The sequence below is a fragment of the Schistocerca serialis genome, chromosome 5 (assembly GCF_023864345.2).
Source record: "Schistocerca serialis cubense isolate TAMUIC-IGC-003099 chromosome 5, iqSchSeri2.2, whole genome shotgun sequence".
NCBI lineage: Eukaryota > Metazoa > Arthropoda > Insecta > Orthoptera > Acrididae > Schistocerca > Schistocerca serialis.
Window position 1 is genome coordinate 560018854 of NC_064642.1, and position 16869 is coordinate 560035722.

General features: G+C 40.8%; 1 protein-coding gene across 1 annotated transcript in view; it reads right to left on the reverse strand.

Annotated features, from left to right (window-relative positions):
- LOC126481226 (signal recognition particle subunit SRP72) overlaps positions 1-16869 on the reverse strand; it is a 54923-nt gene that overhangs the window by 26613 nt on the left and 11441 nt on the right. The window contains exons 3-7 of the mRNA XM_050104832.1: positions 6564-6701; positions 6319-6436; positions 5999-6189; positions 1664-1934; positions 1072-1275 (exon numbers count right to left, since the gene is read on the reverse strand). Of these exons, the coding sequence (XP_049960789.1) occupies positions 1072-1275; positions 1664-1934; positions 5999-6189; positions 6319-6436; positions 6564-6701 (922 nt within the window). The remainder of the gene's footprint in view (positions 1-1071; positions 1276-1663; positions 1935-5998; positions 6190-6318; positions 6437-6563; positions 6702-16869) is intronic.

The following is a 16869-nucleotide window of genomic DNA, read 5'->3' on the forward strand; positions in this document are numbered from 1 at the left end:
TCATGACCAGTCCAGTTATAATACACAGATGTGAAACATGGACACTAACAAGTGTTGATGCAGAGAATTGGAGAGGTGTCAGGTGGAGAGTAGGATACAGACAGGCTGCTGTGTAAACAGTGTGAATGAGTGTACATAGGCCTATGCATGTAATTCACTCTCATAAGCCCTTGAATCATCAGCCACACTGTTTTCTTTATCCTGTTTATCTCTGCTCCAGCTCTACCTCTTTATATGCATGTGAGCTCTCAACTACCACTGCCAGGATGAGATACTTTGCCTCGCCCATATACCAACCCTCTTCCCCTCTAGTCCCTCAGTCTCCCTGGATCTTGTCATTCTCTATTCTTCATCACAAAGAAGTTCATTAATCCACCCCAGTGAAGAATATTAATAACTAAGTACAACTTCTTGTCCAAGTGCCTATCCACTGGTTAATAATTACTTTATATGGTTGCCTTTACTCTTTCTATAATTTAATCATGAAGTTACTGAAGAATGTTCAACTGATAATTTTAACACAATTATTAGCATTATTCAATGTCAATTTATCTGAAAAGTGTATGCTTGTAATGTTAGTTGATGCACAGACTAAACAGTCACTTCTAATGCCACAAACATGCTAAAAATCTTTCTTTCATGTGGAAGGAAAATCTATCACAGAAAATAGTGAAATGCTCACAATTCACCATTCAGTAGCCAACATGGTTATTGACACAAAGTGACATTTATGCAGAAACAAGGAAACATTAGAAATACTAGACTACTGAATTAGTCCAATTGTTTTAAAGAGAGGCTGAATGAGTTGCTGAAAAATCATACATTTAGCTAGAAATATGCTTGGGAGTGAACTTCAGCATATCACAGTATTGTCTCGATTACAAGAAAAGTAATTTTGATAGACTTATCTTCAGACTAAAAACAATAATTAAGAATCTAATATGCAAAAACCAATACTAAGCCATTTTAGGCACCTCATTGATTCCTACAAAATGAACGACAATAAAATAAAACTAGTACGGATGAAGTACTATTTGATTTAGTAAGTGATAAATACATTTTACGACTTACATCTGTCAGGAGCAACTGTACAGCTGCTAATTTCAGAGCCAGCTTTCTGTCCTTGTGTTTCACAGAACATTTGTCCAGCACAGTAGCAGCTTCTTTTGTTTTCCCATCTTTCGCCAACTGTACAGCACGAATTAGTGCTGCTTCTACACCCATGTCTGGGTAATTCTGTTGTAATCGTTCACATAGTTGCTGACACTGTTCTCCCTGATTGTACAAAGAACATTGGAACATAGTTTTAAACAGTACTTAAAAGTTGCCTGATGCATAGCATAACAAAAATGAAAAATTTTCTAACTACACGTAACCTAGATAAAAGTAGTTTATTATTTTTAAAATAACACTAAAACACTTGTTTAAATGAGACTAACACAGTAAAATGAGTGTGGATTTGAAGTCTTTCTGATAAATGAAATATCAAACATCTAATGCCATTATAATATATGTACAAGTCAGCTGAAAACATATCCACCTCCATTTGACACACTTATTTCTCAGATAATGAAAAATTAAGGCAAAAAGTTTGAGAAGGCCACTATTAAGATTTATAGCACTATAAAATCCATAAAAAACATAGAAAAAATTTTAGTAATACCTGATTTGTATAAAGTGCCAACAGGCAATGATTGAGAGCTATCTTTTTCCTTTGTCGTGAAGTTAGTTTGTGTTCAAGACCGTCAAGCGTGGCACTTTTTATTTTCTTTTTTGAGTCAAATACATTCTGGTCTTTATTCAGAGTAATCAAGTTATTACTTATAATGGCCACTAGGCCAATATCTGCTGGTTTTTGTTTCAGAACTGCTGCGTAAATAGCCTGGGCTTCTTTCTCACGACCTTGAACGTGCAAGCAATATGCCAGCTGGACCCTTGAATGAAAGCAAAATGTCTTTAGTGTTAATCAGAATTATAGCTAATAATTAACCTGCACTTTAATGATTTATGAAAAAAGATACTGACAAGTTCTTGACATCTTGTTACTAAAAGTTTACTTACAGAGCAATGATTTGCAAGCATCACATTAAAACAATTCAGCATTGACAAAGACTAAATACATATGTACACATAGGGTTGTATTTAGGATCTACAGACCCTTAGGCTTAACCTGAGGTGTGGAAGCTACCAGAGGAAATTTTGAGACAACTAACCTGCAAAAACAGTATTTTACAGAAAATTTCCATTTAAAAGGCTATAATGCAGCATTTAAAAGTTCCTTACTTTACTGAGTAAAATTTTAGTTTACAATTTAATGAATTACCAAGACACAAAAAATATGAAAGGAATTTAGATCACTAGGATGTTAATTATTAAAATTGCTATGAACAACTACAGAAAATACTGCAACTATAAGGAAACTTATTTCTTATGAAAATGCAAAAAAAAACATAAAAACAACAACCAGGCAAATTTTACTTATATTTAATTCAAATACAACTACTTCCCACAACAACTCATTAATAAATACAATTATCTAAAAATGTTTCTCTCGAACTTCAACAGCTCAAGATTCCACATCTGATGACATGGTGAAAAAAAATTATAGGTTCTGGTTTGAATGAAATGAGGTAGCAGGGAAACTGACTTTTTGCAAAATCTCCCTAACTTCTAAATGCCCAAATTCCATTAATCATTATTTTAAAAGTTACCAACTTTATGCTGTGCAAAGTCACGTGTTTGACTGGGCGTGACTGAGAATTCAGTGCAGAAGAGCATGAGGTTTGAGAAGTGAACGAATTCGGCCCAATAAGACCACACAAAACAATTACGTCTACACCATCTACAATTATATGAAAGCCTGCACCAAAGTATTTAAACAAAGACATATTTTAAATTTTTGTTGTGTACAGCACCTGGACATGGCTTACACACAAATGTGAAGCCTTGCATACACATCTTAAAATGTACTGAAATAATGAACTGACTATACTAAACAAAAATAACACAGCTAACATTTCCTCAATACATTTCTGCAATATGAGCAACTTAACTCATGTTCCATTAATTACAGTCAGGTAACAGTAAAATGTTGTTCTTAACCCTCAAGTAGGCAGGCCTATGCATAAAGTATGCCAATCACAAACAACACTATCTTGCACCATTTCATTGTTGTTTTACAGTTGCCAACCCATACCTATTTCTTGCAGTGATAAAATGTGTTGCGATACATCTAAGTGAACAGCAGTAATATAAAGTAAACAGCACGCTAAGTGAGAAAAAATTTACTATCTGTGCAATAAAATGATCCAGATTCCATGCTAGCAGCACAATCCCATAATGAGGCAGTTACCTACAAGATAATTAGTAATCAAATAAGCAGTTTCCAGGTATCCGAGGCAACAGCGCTGTCTAATAGTGCAAGCAGGTCATTACCATGGGATAATAATTGTACCCAGCAACAGAGTTATACAGGGTTATTACAAATGACTGAAGCGATTTCACAGCTCAATAACTTTATTATTTGAGATATTTTCACAATGCTTTGCACACACATACAAAAACTCAAAAAGTTTTTTTAGGCATTCACAAATGTTCGATATGTGCCCCTTTAGTGATTCGGCAGACATCAAGCCGATAATCAAGTTCCTCCCACACTCGGCGCAGCATGTCCCCATCAATGAGTTCGAAAGCATCGTTGATGCGAGCTTGCAGTTCTGGCACGTTTCTTGGTAGAGGAGGTTTAAACACTGAATCTTTCACATAACCCCACAGAAAGAAATTGCATGGGGTTAAGTCGGGAGAGCGTGGAGTCCATGACATGAATTGCTGATCATGATCTCCACCACGACCGATCCATCGGTTTTCCAATCTCCTGTTTAAGAAATGCCGAACATCATGATGGAAGTGCGGTGGAGCACCGTCCTATGGTACGTTTAGCTCCCTGCTTACTTTATTCGTCGACTGCCGCGGGCTACGCGTGAAACTTGCCCGCACGCATTCAACCGTTTCTTCGCTCACTGCAGGCCGACCTGTTTATTTCCCCTTACAGAGGCATCTAGAAGCTTTAAACTGCGCATAACATCGCCGAATGGAGCTAGCAGTTGGTGGATCTTTGTTGAACTTCGTCCTGAAGTGTCGTTGCACTGTTATGACTGACTGATGTGAGTGCATTTCAAGCACGACATACGCTTTCTCGGCTACTGTCGCCATTTTGTCTCACTGCGCTCTCGAGCGCTCTGGCGGCAGAAACCTGAAGTGCTGCTTCAGCCAAACAAAACTTTATGAGTTTTTCTATGTATCTGTAGTGTGTCGTGACCATATGTCAATGAATGGAGCTACAGTGAATTTATGAAATCGCTTCAATCATTTGTAATAGCCCTGTATAACGAAACTATATTTTATTATTATTTAATTAAGCAGTGAGTTAGCTCATATAATGCAAGTCACCATTTAATTAAACTAAGATTAAACTGATTTTACTCATACACATTTACCTTGGTAACAGAGAGCTATTCTTTACATGTGTACAGAATACACTGTGCACCCGCTCATATTATGAAAAACTGTGCTCCCTCTCGAGGCTTAATGGTAAATGGAATAAATTTGCATATTTTGGAGGATCAAAAATTGCTCTGACAACAGCAATGCATATGGTTTAAACAAACAAAAAGTATCTACATAACCACAGATCAAAGTAGTAACAACTCTATTTTCTAAAATCAAATGTATTCTATATCTGACTGAACAGTTCACAGGTGTACTGCCAGTTAGTAGGGGCCAAGCATTTTAACAATCAGACATGTCCACACTGTCAGGTGCACTGACGAACTGTCTCCTGGGTGCAAACAGATGACATATATACCCCCACCCCGCGGGCTACTCTGTACATGATCCATAATGCACGTCTGCAGCCAAATAGGCGTCAGCATCAGCAGCTACGGCCAGCAGTGCCACACAAGGTGCCCATGCTGTGGCAGAGCAAAAGTATGCACTCTGTCCACCCTGACTGTCAGCTTGTATTTGCTGAGTGTCTTCTTGATCTGGTCCAGTGCTGGTTCCCAATCCTTGCAGAGACTATAGCTGCAGGCCCAGTTGATAGGATTGTCTCAGTTCCATATTTTGATGGCCCTTCTAATGCTGTCCTAGTATTCCGACATTCCTGCTAAACCTCTGGTGTGCTCGTATTCCATTGCACGACTCTCAAACAGACTCTACGACCATAAACCTGTTAATAATCTGTACCTATTTTCTTCAGTATTTTTATAATTTACAAAATAGAAGTGTTGCTGTGATTAATTTGTTCTATAAATATGAGGAATGATTTTGTTAGTTTGATAAGAACTTTAGGGTAATAAATGTTGCATGAGGAGTTATAATTCAATGACCAATAATCATTAGTGTAACCTGGCATTAAGCACTCTACCAGCTGGGCAAGGATGGTTTTTTTTTCCCCCAGGGCAGCTACTACAGTAGCAACCAATCACAGAATAATTTTGGATATTTCTTCCCTTCTCTTTTCTTCAATTTAGTCGTATTACATTGCTACTACAGATGCAAGTTGCCACAAGTAGTTGCAGATGAGAACTGCGATCAGTAACATACCTGTTCAAATTGTTTTAGACACATCCTTTGTTTCTCTGTAATGTGCATTTAAGACAACAGAATGTCTGAAGTTTGTAGCACAATTTAGCAGAGCAGTTGTAACACTATTAAAGCCCAGAAAAGTGAACTCTTAACTGTTTGTTAACAGGGAGTGTATAAGTGCATACACTATGGAGGCTCAACTGTACCTGCAGCAGCACCATGCAAGAGTAAAGAACTGACCCATCACACATTTATTACATACAATCTGCACTGTTCTCAAGTAATGTTAAAGTTCTCTAAGCCTTCAGACAATGCACTACTGATTACAAAAACAGAGTTTCAAAATAAATACTTCAAATAAAAACCACTGACTTACAAAGCTTCATAACAAAAATCAATTAAAGCTACTTACTTAATAATTCCCAGTTCATCCTCAATATCTTCTTCCGATGCACCATCATCCTCTAGAGATTCCCTACAAAGTTTTTCTGCAATTTTAAGCTTCTTTTCTGCTTCCTGATATTGTCCTCTGCTAATCAGCTGGCAAGCAGCATTATATGACAGCTCATATGTATGCTCACGAAGTTGAGGTACATCTCTTTTCTGAGAATAAAAAAACAAAAATCTCAATGCGGAATAAGATAGTCTTATTTTTGTCTCTAAATCTAATTACGTTTTATAAGTCACTGCCATTTAGAAAATAACTTAGACATAAAAGTGGCTTTAACTTACAGGGTCTTCCACACACAAGTTAGAAATTACAGCTGATAAGTTAGCTTCTCTTTCATCTTCATAATCATCATTACTATTTTTGATAATATCTCGATAGACATCAAAACATTCTTCATACCTACACAGAACATAAGCGGGTCAGTATAATCCTTAATACACTTCATGTTTGTGTTAAATACTACTTTTGAAATCATTAGTTACTTTCATTCATTACTAGAAACAAAGTCAAAACCAATTTTACTCACTTTTCAAGCCTATAGAGAATTTGAGCTTTAAGCTCTTTCAACTTAAGTGAGAGGTTTGAACATGAATTAACTGTCTTCAGAGCTTCATGCGTCTGGTTTAAGCGATACTGGCAGTAAGCCTTCTCAAAAATTAAGTTCCTGCAAAGAAAAACAATATGTTTGTTTATATTCTGGATATGCTCTTCCAGTTTTTGAAACTACTTAGGAATAATTACAGCATCATGAAAGTCTTAAAACATTTACATTTTTACATACAGGATCACCAGATTCATAGCTAACTTCAGTTTGAAGCAGTCTCTCTTGAGACTGAAAAGCTTATGTCCAAGAACCAGTTTGTTATTAGAAAGCATCCCTCGCATGAAATTCAGCTTGCCCTTTTCTCACATGACATACTGGGAACTATTGATGAAGGGCAACAGGCAGATTCCATATTTCTAGATTCCTGGAAAGCATTTGACATGGTGCTCCACTGCAGGCTGTTAATGAAGGTAGGAGCATATGGAATGGCTTCAAGACTTCGTAAGTAATAGAACCCAGTACGTTGTCCTCAATGGTGAGTGTCCATCAGTGACAAGGGTACCATCAGGAGAAGTGTGATAAAACTGCTGCTGTTCTCTATAAACACAAATGATCTGGCAGGCAGGATGGGCAGTAATCTGCAATTGTTTGTTGATGATGCTGTGGTGTACTGTAAGCTGTCACATTTGAGTGACTGTAGGAAGATACAAGATGACTTAGACAAAATTTCTAGTTGATGTGATGAATGGCAGCTAGCTCTAAACTGTGGAAAAATGTAAGTGAACGAGTAGGAAGAACAGACTTATAATGTTTGTAGTGTCCTGCTTGACACAATCAACTCATTTAAATATCTGGGCGTAACATTACAAAGCGATAGGAAATATTATGAGCATGTTAGAATTGTGGTAGCGAAGGTGAATGGTCAACTTCAGTTTACTGGGGGAATTTTAGGAAAGATTGGTTCACCTGTAAAGGAGACCACATATAGGATGGTGGAACATATTCTTGAGTACTTCTTGAGTGTTTGGGATCCGTACCAGGTTGGATAGAAGGAAGACACTGGAGCAATTAAGAGGCGGACTGCTAGGTTTCTTACCGGTAGGTTTGAAAAACACAAAAGTGTTATGGAGATGCCCTGGAAACTCAAATTGGAATCCCTGGAGGGAAGGTGACGTTCTTTTCTAGAAACATTATTGAAAAAATTTAGAGAACTGGCATTTTAAGCTGACTGCCACCTTTCTTCTGCTGCCAACATACATTGTGTTTAAGGACCACAGAGATAAGTTAGGAGAAATTAGGGCTCATACGGAGGTATATAGCCAGTCATTTTTCCCTCGTGCTGTTTGTGAGTGGAATAGGAAAGGAAATGACTAGTGATGATACAGGGTACCCTCTGCCATGTAGCATACAGTGTCTTGCAGAGTATCTATGTAGACGTAGATATACCACTATTTAAAAATTGTTACAGCATACTTCCAAGATTTTTAGATGAAACTTACTTTACATTCTCTAATAATAAAACTGCTGCCCATCATCATCAAAATGACAGAAAAAATGTAATCTCTAAGTGGGCTACAATTCAATCAATGCCTGGCAAACTTTGGATAATTTTGCCTATGAAAAATCTTCGTAAATGATCAGATGATTAAAGTCAATACGTTGAAACACAAATATATTTTTCTTAATGGTAGACTGAAACCTCCTCAGTGGCCCATAATTTTTGTCACATTCCAACTCCATCATATGCATATCCTACCCTATTGGAGGTAGAGCCATCTGTGAAAGCAGCCATGTCATATCAGCTCTGCTATAATTTTAGACCAGCCTTTTATGTAGGCATGATCACAAACCAGGTGTCAACCCAGATGAATGGCTACCACCACAATGTGGCCAAGACCAGATTTGACCATCCAGTGGCAGAACACAATGCTGAGCACAACATGCTTAACTTCTACAGCCACTTCTCAATCCATGCCTCTGGATTCTAGCCCCTCTAAACCAGCTTCTCTGAATTAGATAACTGGGAATCATCCTTACAACACGTTCTTCAACCCAGCAACCCTCCTAACCTCAGTTTCCAATAGACAACAGCACCTCAACTTGTCTCCATGCTCCCCCCCCCCCCTTTTCACCCAATTAGTAACCACTCCCCAATTCACTCCATTCCTCAGGTGCCCCACACAAGTCTTCCTGTCAGTTACAGGGTGAGCTGACTGGTGGCACATTCCCAAACCTCTGCCATCTCTGCTCAGCAACATGCTCAATCTGATTTATGAGCCAATAGATTGGTCAATGCCTTACCTTTGTAGTGGGTGGTTACCTTCAATCCTTCAATAGCTGAACTAATTTAGTTATGCAACAAAAAGTTTATACCAATTTACACACATCAAAATTAGGGCATGGGAAAATTACAAAAACCACAGAAATTAATCAAAGATATAGGTAAGGAAGTGGTGTGTCACTGCTGTTGTCTATGCTGTTGTGTTCAAAAGATTAGTGTGATGTAGCTGCCTACACTAGTCTGTATTGTGTAAGCCTCTTCATCATTATGTAATTACTGCAACCTTACACATCCTTGATGCCTCAGATGTGTCCTATCAACAGATCCTTTTTTAGGTTGGTTGTGCCAGAATTTTTTTTTTTCCCAACTCATTCCAGTACCTTCCAAATAACAGACAAATGGAAAGACACGAACTCACCTGGTGCAACAATTGATAAAAAGGTGTTACTGTTAACATTTTTATTTGCAGAGGATCAGATACCAATGACTGAAAGTGTAGGTGATTTAGAAAGGTCTGCATATAAATTTTAAAACTACCCATAAAGAATAATACAAAGAGTAAAAATATCAATCAATAATAAAATAACAGGTGATTTATATATTTATGTAGCCATACTTCACAATTTGCAAACACAATAATTGTGGAGAAGAATTTAATGAAGTGTAAAAAATGAAGTGGAATATAAAAACTTAAGTAAACAAATGAGGAAAGAAATACAAATCATATTTAATGATGTGATCTCAAAATCAGCACTTCTATATGGTACTGAAAGAGTCAGAATAAACAGCACATGGGTAACATGCTTAGGTTCCCTGAGCACTAAAAATATTTACACATTCTGGGTAGGACAATTTTCTCAGCACACTATTTACAGTAAGTACGAGAGTAGTTTGAAAAGTTCTCAGAATCACCACCAGAGGTCAGCACTAGCACAACGAGTTGTTCACGTGAAATTTATTGGACTGTTCCCTGTAAACATGTGCCACATCAGTGCTCTTGGAAGAGAGCTGTGGTGGTGATGTGGCTCTGTTGTTCCTGCGTAGTGATTTGCAAAGATGGGAGGAAAAAAATGGGAGACTCTGCTCCTTCATATTCAACTGTTGCCAAGTGGACGAATGAATTTAAATTTGGTCGGGGGAGCTCAGATGATGATCAACGCAGTGGTAAGTCAAGATGTGTCACTAATCCAGAAATCATTGCAAAAGTGCACAAAATGGTCATGGAAGATTGCCGATTGAAATCGTGTGAAATTTCTCAAGCTTGCCAGATGTCATGTGAAAGGATATATCACATTTTAACTGAAGAATCAGAAACAAAAAAATTATCTTCAAGATGGGTGCTACGACTCTTGACGCTGGATCAAAAACGCACGTGAATGGACGTATCTGAACAATGTTTGGCCAATTTTAGGAGAAATGAAAAAGATTTTTTTGCACCGGTTTGTGACCAATGATGAAACTTGGGTGCACTACTATACCCCAGAGACAAAACGACAGTCAAAGCAATGGAAACATACTGATTCTCCACCGCCAAAGAAAGCACAGACAATTCCTTCATCAGGAAAGGTCATGACATCAATGTTCTGGGATGCGAAAGGGATTCGGTTTGTAGATTATCTCCCCACTGGGCAAAAAACTACTGGAATATGCTATGCTAACCTCCTGGACAAATTGCAACGAAAGATACAAAAAAAGGCCAGGTTTAGCAAGGAAGAAAGTCCTCTTCCATCAGACAACGTGCGCCCGCACACGTTCCGTAGCCATCACAAAATTACACAAACTAAGGTATGAATTGTTGCCACACCTGCCTTATTCACCTGATATGGCTCCGTGAGACTTCCACCTCTTCCCGAAATCGAAAATTTTTCTTGGTGGAGGAAGATTCACTTCATTGATAGCCAGAGTTGACAACTATTTTGCAGGCCTGGAGGAAACTCATTTTTGAGATGGGATCAAGGCACTGGAACATTGTTGGATCAAGTGCATTAATCTACAAGGAGACTACATTGAAAAATAACAAAAATTCAGTGATGTAAGTACTTTTTTCTATTCTGTTCTGAGAACTTCTCAAACCACCCTCTTAATCAGGAAATACTGAACGATATTAAAGTAAAGTCTGCCTTCATTAAAAATAAATAGGAACACTGAATATTTATTTGTCCTACGGCAATTTTTGCTCTAATCCCATGAAACTGACTTAAATTAGTTTGTTGGTTGGTTTGTGGGATTGAAGGGATCAGACTATTAGGGCCATCTGTGCCTTTTTCCATGAACTTGAAACCCCCACAAGGAATAAAAACAAACAATGGAGATGACAAGAGCTGACAGGACAAGCAAGACACAGACAGAGACCAGACAAAAGGAATTAAAATCACACCGAGTGTGACAGTGGCTGGCCGACGACAGGAAAAAAAAAGGGAAAAGCCAACCACCAAAAAACACACTAAAAACCCCAGTCTAAAATCGTAGGCCAAATGCTAGACTCAACACAAAGAAAAAAAGGACAAACACTTAGAGCAAGCGATAAAAACCCCCTGCACGAATAAAACTCAAAACTAAATCTGCCATCGCAACGTCATCTGATAAAGTGCAGGAAGCATATCAGGCAGTGCAAACGTCTGAGTGGAGTTAAAAGTGGGCAGTCCAACAAGATGTGGACCACAGTCAAAGCTGACCTCGCGGCGCAATAAATAGCTGTGCGTTATCCAGGTGTGGTCAATGCGCAGCCAGCAGGGGACAACTGAGCCCTTGCAAGAGATCCGCAAGGAGGAGCGCCATGCACCAGTAGCCTCCTTGATGGCCCGAAGTTTGTTGGGTGAAGGCAGGGCACCTCATTCTTCACCCCAGGCGCGAAGTACCTTCTGCCGCAAAACTGACCTGAGGTCACTCTCCGCAAGGCCAATCTCCAAGGCTGGTACACCGAAAGCCTTTTTGGCCAGCGTGTCAACATGTTCATTTCCCGGGATGCCTACATGACCCGTGGTCCACACAAAGACCACAGAGTGGCCGCAACGGGCAAGAGTATGGAGGGACTCCTGGATTGCCATCACCAGATGAGCGCGAGGGAAACGCTGGTCGATAGCTCGTAAACCGCTCAGGGAGCCACTACAGATAATGAAGGACTCACCTGAGCAGGAGCGGATATACTCTAGCGCACAAGAGGTGGCAGAAGTGAAGCTGTGAGTACCGGGCATGAGGCGTGCTTCGGTAGCTCAGTTGGTAGAGCACTTGCCCGCGAAAGGCAAAGGTCCCGAGTTCAAGTCTCGGTTGGGCACACAGTTTTAATCTGCCAGGAAGTTTCATATCAGCGCACACTCCACTGCAGAGTGAATATATCATTCAAGAGGTGGCGACCTGCTTGGCATTGAAAACACTGCTGCCAGCCAGCAATGAGTGTTGTTCATAATGATCCCTTAGAGTAAGACCATAACCGACACGACTAGCAACCATCAAACCGTCAGTACAGACAACGTCAGAGCCTTGAAACGCGGCAAGGATTGAAAGAAAGCAGCGGCGGAGGGCCTCAGGAGGGACTGAGTCCTTCAGGCCCTGTGCCAAATTGAGCTGAAGGCACTGGCAGGGCACACAAAAAGAGGTGAAAGATGGAAAACCTCAAGCCCAGAGAGAAGAGCTCTGACGCGAAGCGTGATCGTACACCCTGACTGGGGCCGCCGTTCTGGAAGATGGACGACCAAATGACGGAACACGAGACGATAATTGGGATGCCTGGGCAAGCTACAAACATGTGTAGCATAAGCAGTCAGTAATCGTTGGTGCCAGAACCGCAATGGAGGGACACTTGCCTCCACAAGTATGCTGTTGACAGGGCTTGTCCGGAAAGCTCCAGTGGCGAGTCGGATCCCGCTATGAAGGATGGGGTCCAGCAACCGCAATGTGGAAGGTGATGCCGAACCGTTAACCAGGCTCTCATAATCTAGATCGGACTGAATTAATGCCTGGTACAGTCGTAGAAGGGTAGACCTCTCGGCGCCCCAGCTGGTGTGATTCAAGCAATGAAGAGCGTTAAGATGCCTCCAGCACGTTTGTTTAAGCTGCCGAATATGAGGCAGCCAAGTCAACCGGGTATCGAATACCAATCCCAAAACTGATGCGTCTCCACCATAGCAAGAGGTTCGCCATCAAGATAGCCATGGCTCAGGGTGAACAGTGTGTCACTGGCAGAAATGCATAACGTGGGTCTTGGCAGCCGAAAACTGGAAGCCATGCGCTACAGCCCCAAGGCTGTGCCTTTTGGACAGCACCCTGCAGCTGCTGTTCAGCAGTCACATTGCCAGTGGAGCTATAGTATAGGCAGAAGTCATCAGCATACAAGGAAGATCAGACAGACATTCCCACCACCACAGCGAGCCCATTAACTGCAATCAAAAAGAGGCAGACACTTAAGACAGATCCTTGCGGTACCCCATTCTCCTGAACTCAGGAGGATCTATGGGAGGCCACAACTTGCACACAGAAGGAACGAAGCGACAGAAAATTTTGTATGAAAATCAGGAGCGGACCCCGAAGATCCCAACCATAAAGTGTAGAGAGGATGTGTTGTCGCCATGTCGTATCGTATGCCTTCCACATGCCAAAAAAGACAGTGAACAGATGCTCACGGCGGGCAAAGGCCGTATGGATGACAGACTTCAGGCACACAAGATTATCGGTGGCAGAGCGGCCCTTACGGAACCCACCCTGAGACAGAGCCAGAAGGCCCCGAGACTCAAGTAGCCAACTCAACCTCTGGCTCACCATGCGTTCGAGCAACTTGCAAACAACGTTGGTGAAGCTAATGGGCGGTAGCTGTCCACCTCCAGTGGGTTCTCACCAGGTTTCAACATGGGAATTACGACGCTTTCCCGCCATTGGGACAGGGACTCACCCTCAACCCAGATACAATTGAAAAGGTCTAGGAGGCATCACTGGCAGTCCACCGAGAGGTGCTAGAGCATCTGACAGTGGATGCGATCTGGCCTGGAAGCCATATAAGGGCAAGCGGCTAGGGCACTTTAATTCCCACTCACTGAACTGAGCACTGTACAACACAGGGTGGTGTGTGTGAAATCAAAGGCTCCGAAGTTCCAACCGCTCTTTCAGGGAGCGGAAGGCCAGTGGGTAATTCACAGAAACCGAACTCTGAGCAAAATGCTCCGCTAAGCGGTTTGCAATTGTGTCTGAGTCAGTACAGACTGCTCTATTCAGTGAAAGCACAGGTATGCTGACGGGGGTCTGATAGTATAGCCATAGAGTAGCCTAATCTCGGCCCAAACCTGCGATGGAGAGGTACGTAGGCCGATGGTGAAGACATACCTTTCCCAGTACTCCTGCTTCCATTGGCGAATGAGGCAGCAGGCTCGCGCACGGAGCCGTTTAAAGGCGATGAGTTGTTCCAATGAGGGATGCTGCCTGTGACGCTGGAGTGCCTGCCTGTGACCTTTAATTGACTCAGCGATCTCGGGCGACCACCAAGGCACAGTCCTCCGCTGAGAGGACCCAGAAGTACAGGGAATGGCAGATTCTGCAGCAGTAACGATGCCAGTGGTGACCGAATGAACCACCACATCAATGGCGTCATGGGAAAGAGGCTCAATAGTGACAGTGGAGGTGAAGAAGTCCCAGTCAGCCTTATTCATAGCCCATCTGCAGGGGCGCCCAGGAGAGTGACGCTATGGCAATGACAGAAAGATCAGAAAGTGGTCACTACTGCACAAGTCGTCATGCACACTACATTGGACAGATGGTAATAGGCTAGGGCTGCAGATCGAAAGGTCGATGGCTGAGTATGTGCCATGCGCCGCACTGAAAAGTGTGAAGGCACCATTATTTAAAAGAGAAAGGTCGGGCTGAGACAATACTTGCTCAACGATGCTGCCTCAACCTGTTGCCACTGATCCACCCCACAGAGGGTTATGGGCATTGAAGTCGCCCAGTAACAGAAAAGGTGGTGGCAATTGGGCTATCAGTGCAGCCAGGACATGCTGCGGGACATCACCATCCAGTGGAAGATAGAGACTGCAGTGTTACAGCCTGAGGCGTCCATACCTGAACAGCAACAGCCTCTAAAGGTGTTTGTGGAGGGACAGACTCACTGTAAAGGCAGTGAAGGACGTAGATGCAGATGCCACCAGATACCCTCTCATAAGCTGCCCGGTTCCTATAATAACCCCAGTAGCCACTTAAATTAGTAATCAAAATAAACGGTAGAATTTTCAGCCTTGGGCGCATTTTAATTTATTTGAACTGATAACTAGTTTGGCTTTAGGGGATCACCACATCTTAAAGAAGCAGAGGATATGTAGTCATGAACTCAGTCAATGAGACCTCATTAAATAATTACGTAACAGCTTTTGAATGGGGAACCACTCGGTTGTGCCCCTTTCCCTCCCCTCCTAACTTAAGTGGACTCATTTTAGATTCAGTCAAATCAGTTTTTTTTTCTTCATTTTTTCTGTAACATCAATTGTTTTCTTCTTTTCTAAGTCAATATTCTCAATCTGTGTCACACATGACTGCAACTGGACAAACTTTTTCCAAATAACATGTTTAACAACTTCTATAAAATCTCTTACTTTTAGGACTTGTTATCTGTTTGAAAACCTGTTGTATCAACAGACAGCTTCAACTCTGAATAGGTTGAAGTAACAATAATGAGCCTGGCTATTCTTCCTCAGGGAAAACAATTTTGAAATTGGGATAAATTCTCTTCAAACAAAGCAACACCCATTTACTTCAATTGCTGAAACCCTCGCAAAGGAACATTTCAAATGGTTTCCACCACATTAAAAAATGAAATCTTCAGTTATCAACAATGTGTGTGTGGGATTTTAGTTTATTCCATACAGCTCTTCCCACAGTGCCTCCAATGCCATCCACAGCAATTTTGTCATGTGACATGGCGAAGACATTCTATTCATTGGATAGCATGTTGGTGAGACTGTAGTTATCTTTAAACTGGACAGCAAACTTTTCTGAAAATTTCATTATCATGATTCAGTTAATGCACATGAATGATGACAGTCATCAAAATAACTATCATAGAGTCCACACTACATATTTTCCATGGTTTAGCTTGTCAATGAGAAATGTGAATAACGGGTCTTCATGTGTCTAAGCAAATACTGTGAACAGTGCTACCAGATCATGTGACCAATGAGCAATCTGAACTTCATTTTGACACATAAGGAGTTAATTTTAACGAAGTCAATTTGCAGCATTTAGCACTTGATTCTACATACAATCATTCAATAGAACAAGGCTGTCTGTCCAAGAGGGCACTAAAATGGAAAGTGATGTAATTACGACTGCAATACGAAATTCTATGTTTTGAAAATAAGGGAGCACAACACAGTTCCTACAAGATAGAGAGATAAATGAGACAGAATTAAATAATAGACCAAATTGTCCAATAAAAAAAGCCTACAGACCTGACAAGATTCCCATTATATTCTATATTGAATACGTAGAAAAACTGACACTGGCGTCAGTTTACCATGAGTCACTGGAACAACTGCATGTGCTATGTGACTAGAAAGAGGTACAGGTCATTCATATCGATAAGAACAGCCATTATTTCAAGCAGTCATGACAATTTTTCATAGGTTTGTGAAAGACTGTGTTTTAAGTTAAGTGTTCCATATAATTACAGTAAACAGTATTGGTAAAAACTATGAAAATTTTCGATACATAAGGGAAAAACATTTCCTGAGATGCGAGATATTTTGTGTGTGTTGGGAACAGCCAGTACTCAGTGGTATAGATTTTCTTCCTGTTGATGTTCATTTCTTATTAGTTTTGTGTTTCTGTATTTAATCCTCTGGCCATGGTGCAGTTGCTAGACACATAGCCTTCAACTGTCTCCTTCATCAGCCACTCTATGCATACTGTTTGAGGTTGTTCCATCATCAAAACAAGATTAGCAATTCCATGGAGTGTGTACAAAATAAACAGTGAAATGGAGCTCTATTAGTCCACAGGGGAAATGACATAGTATTCTTCCAAAGTTTA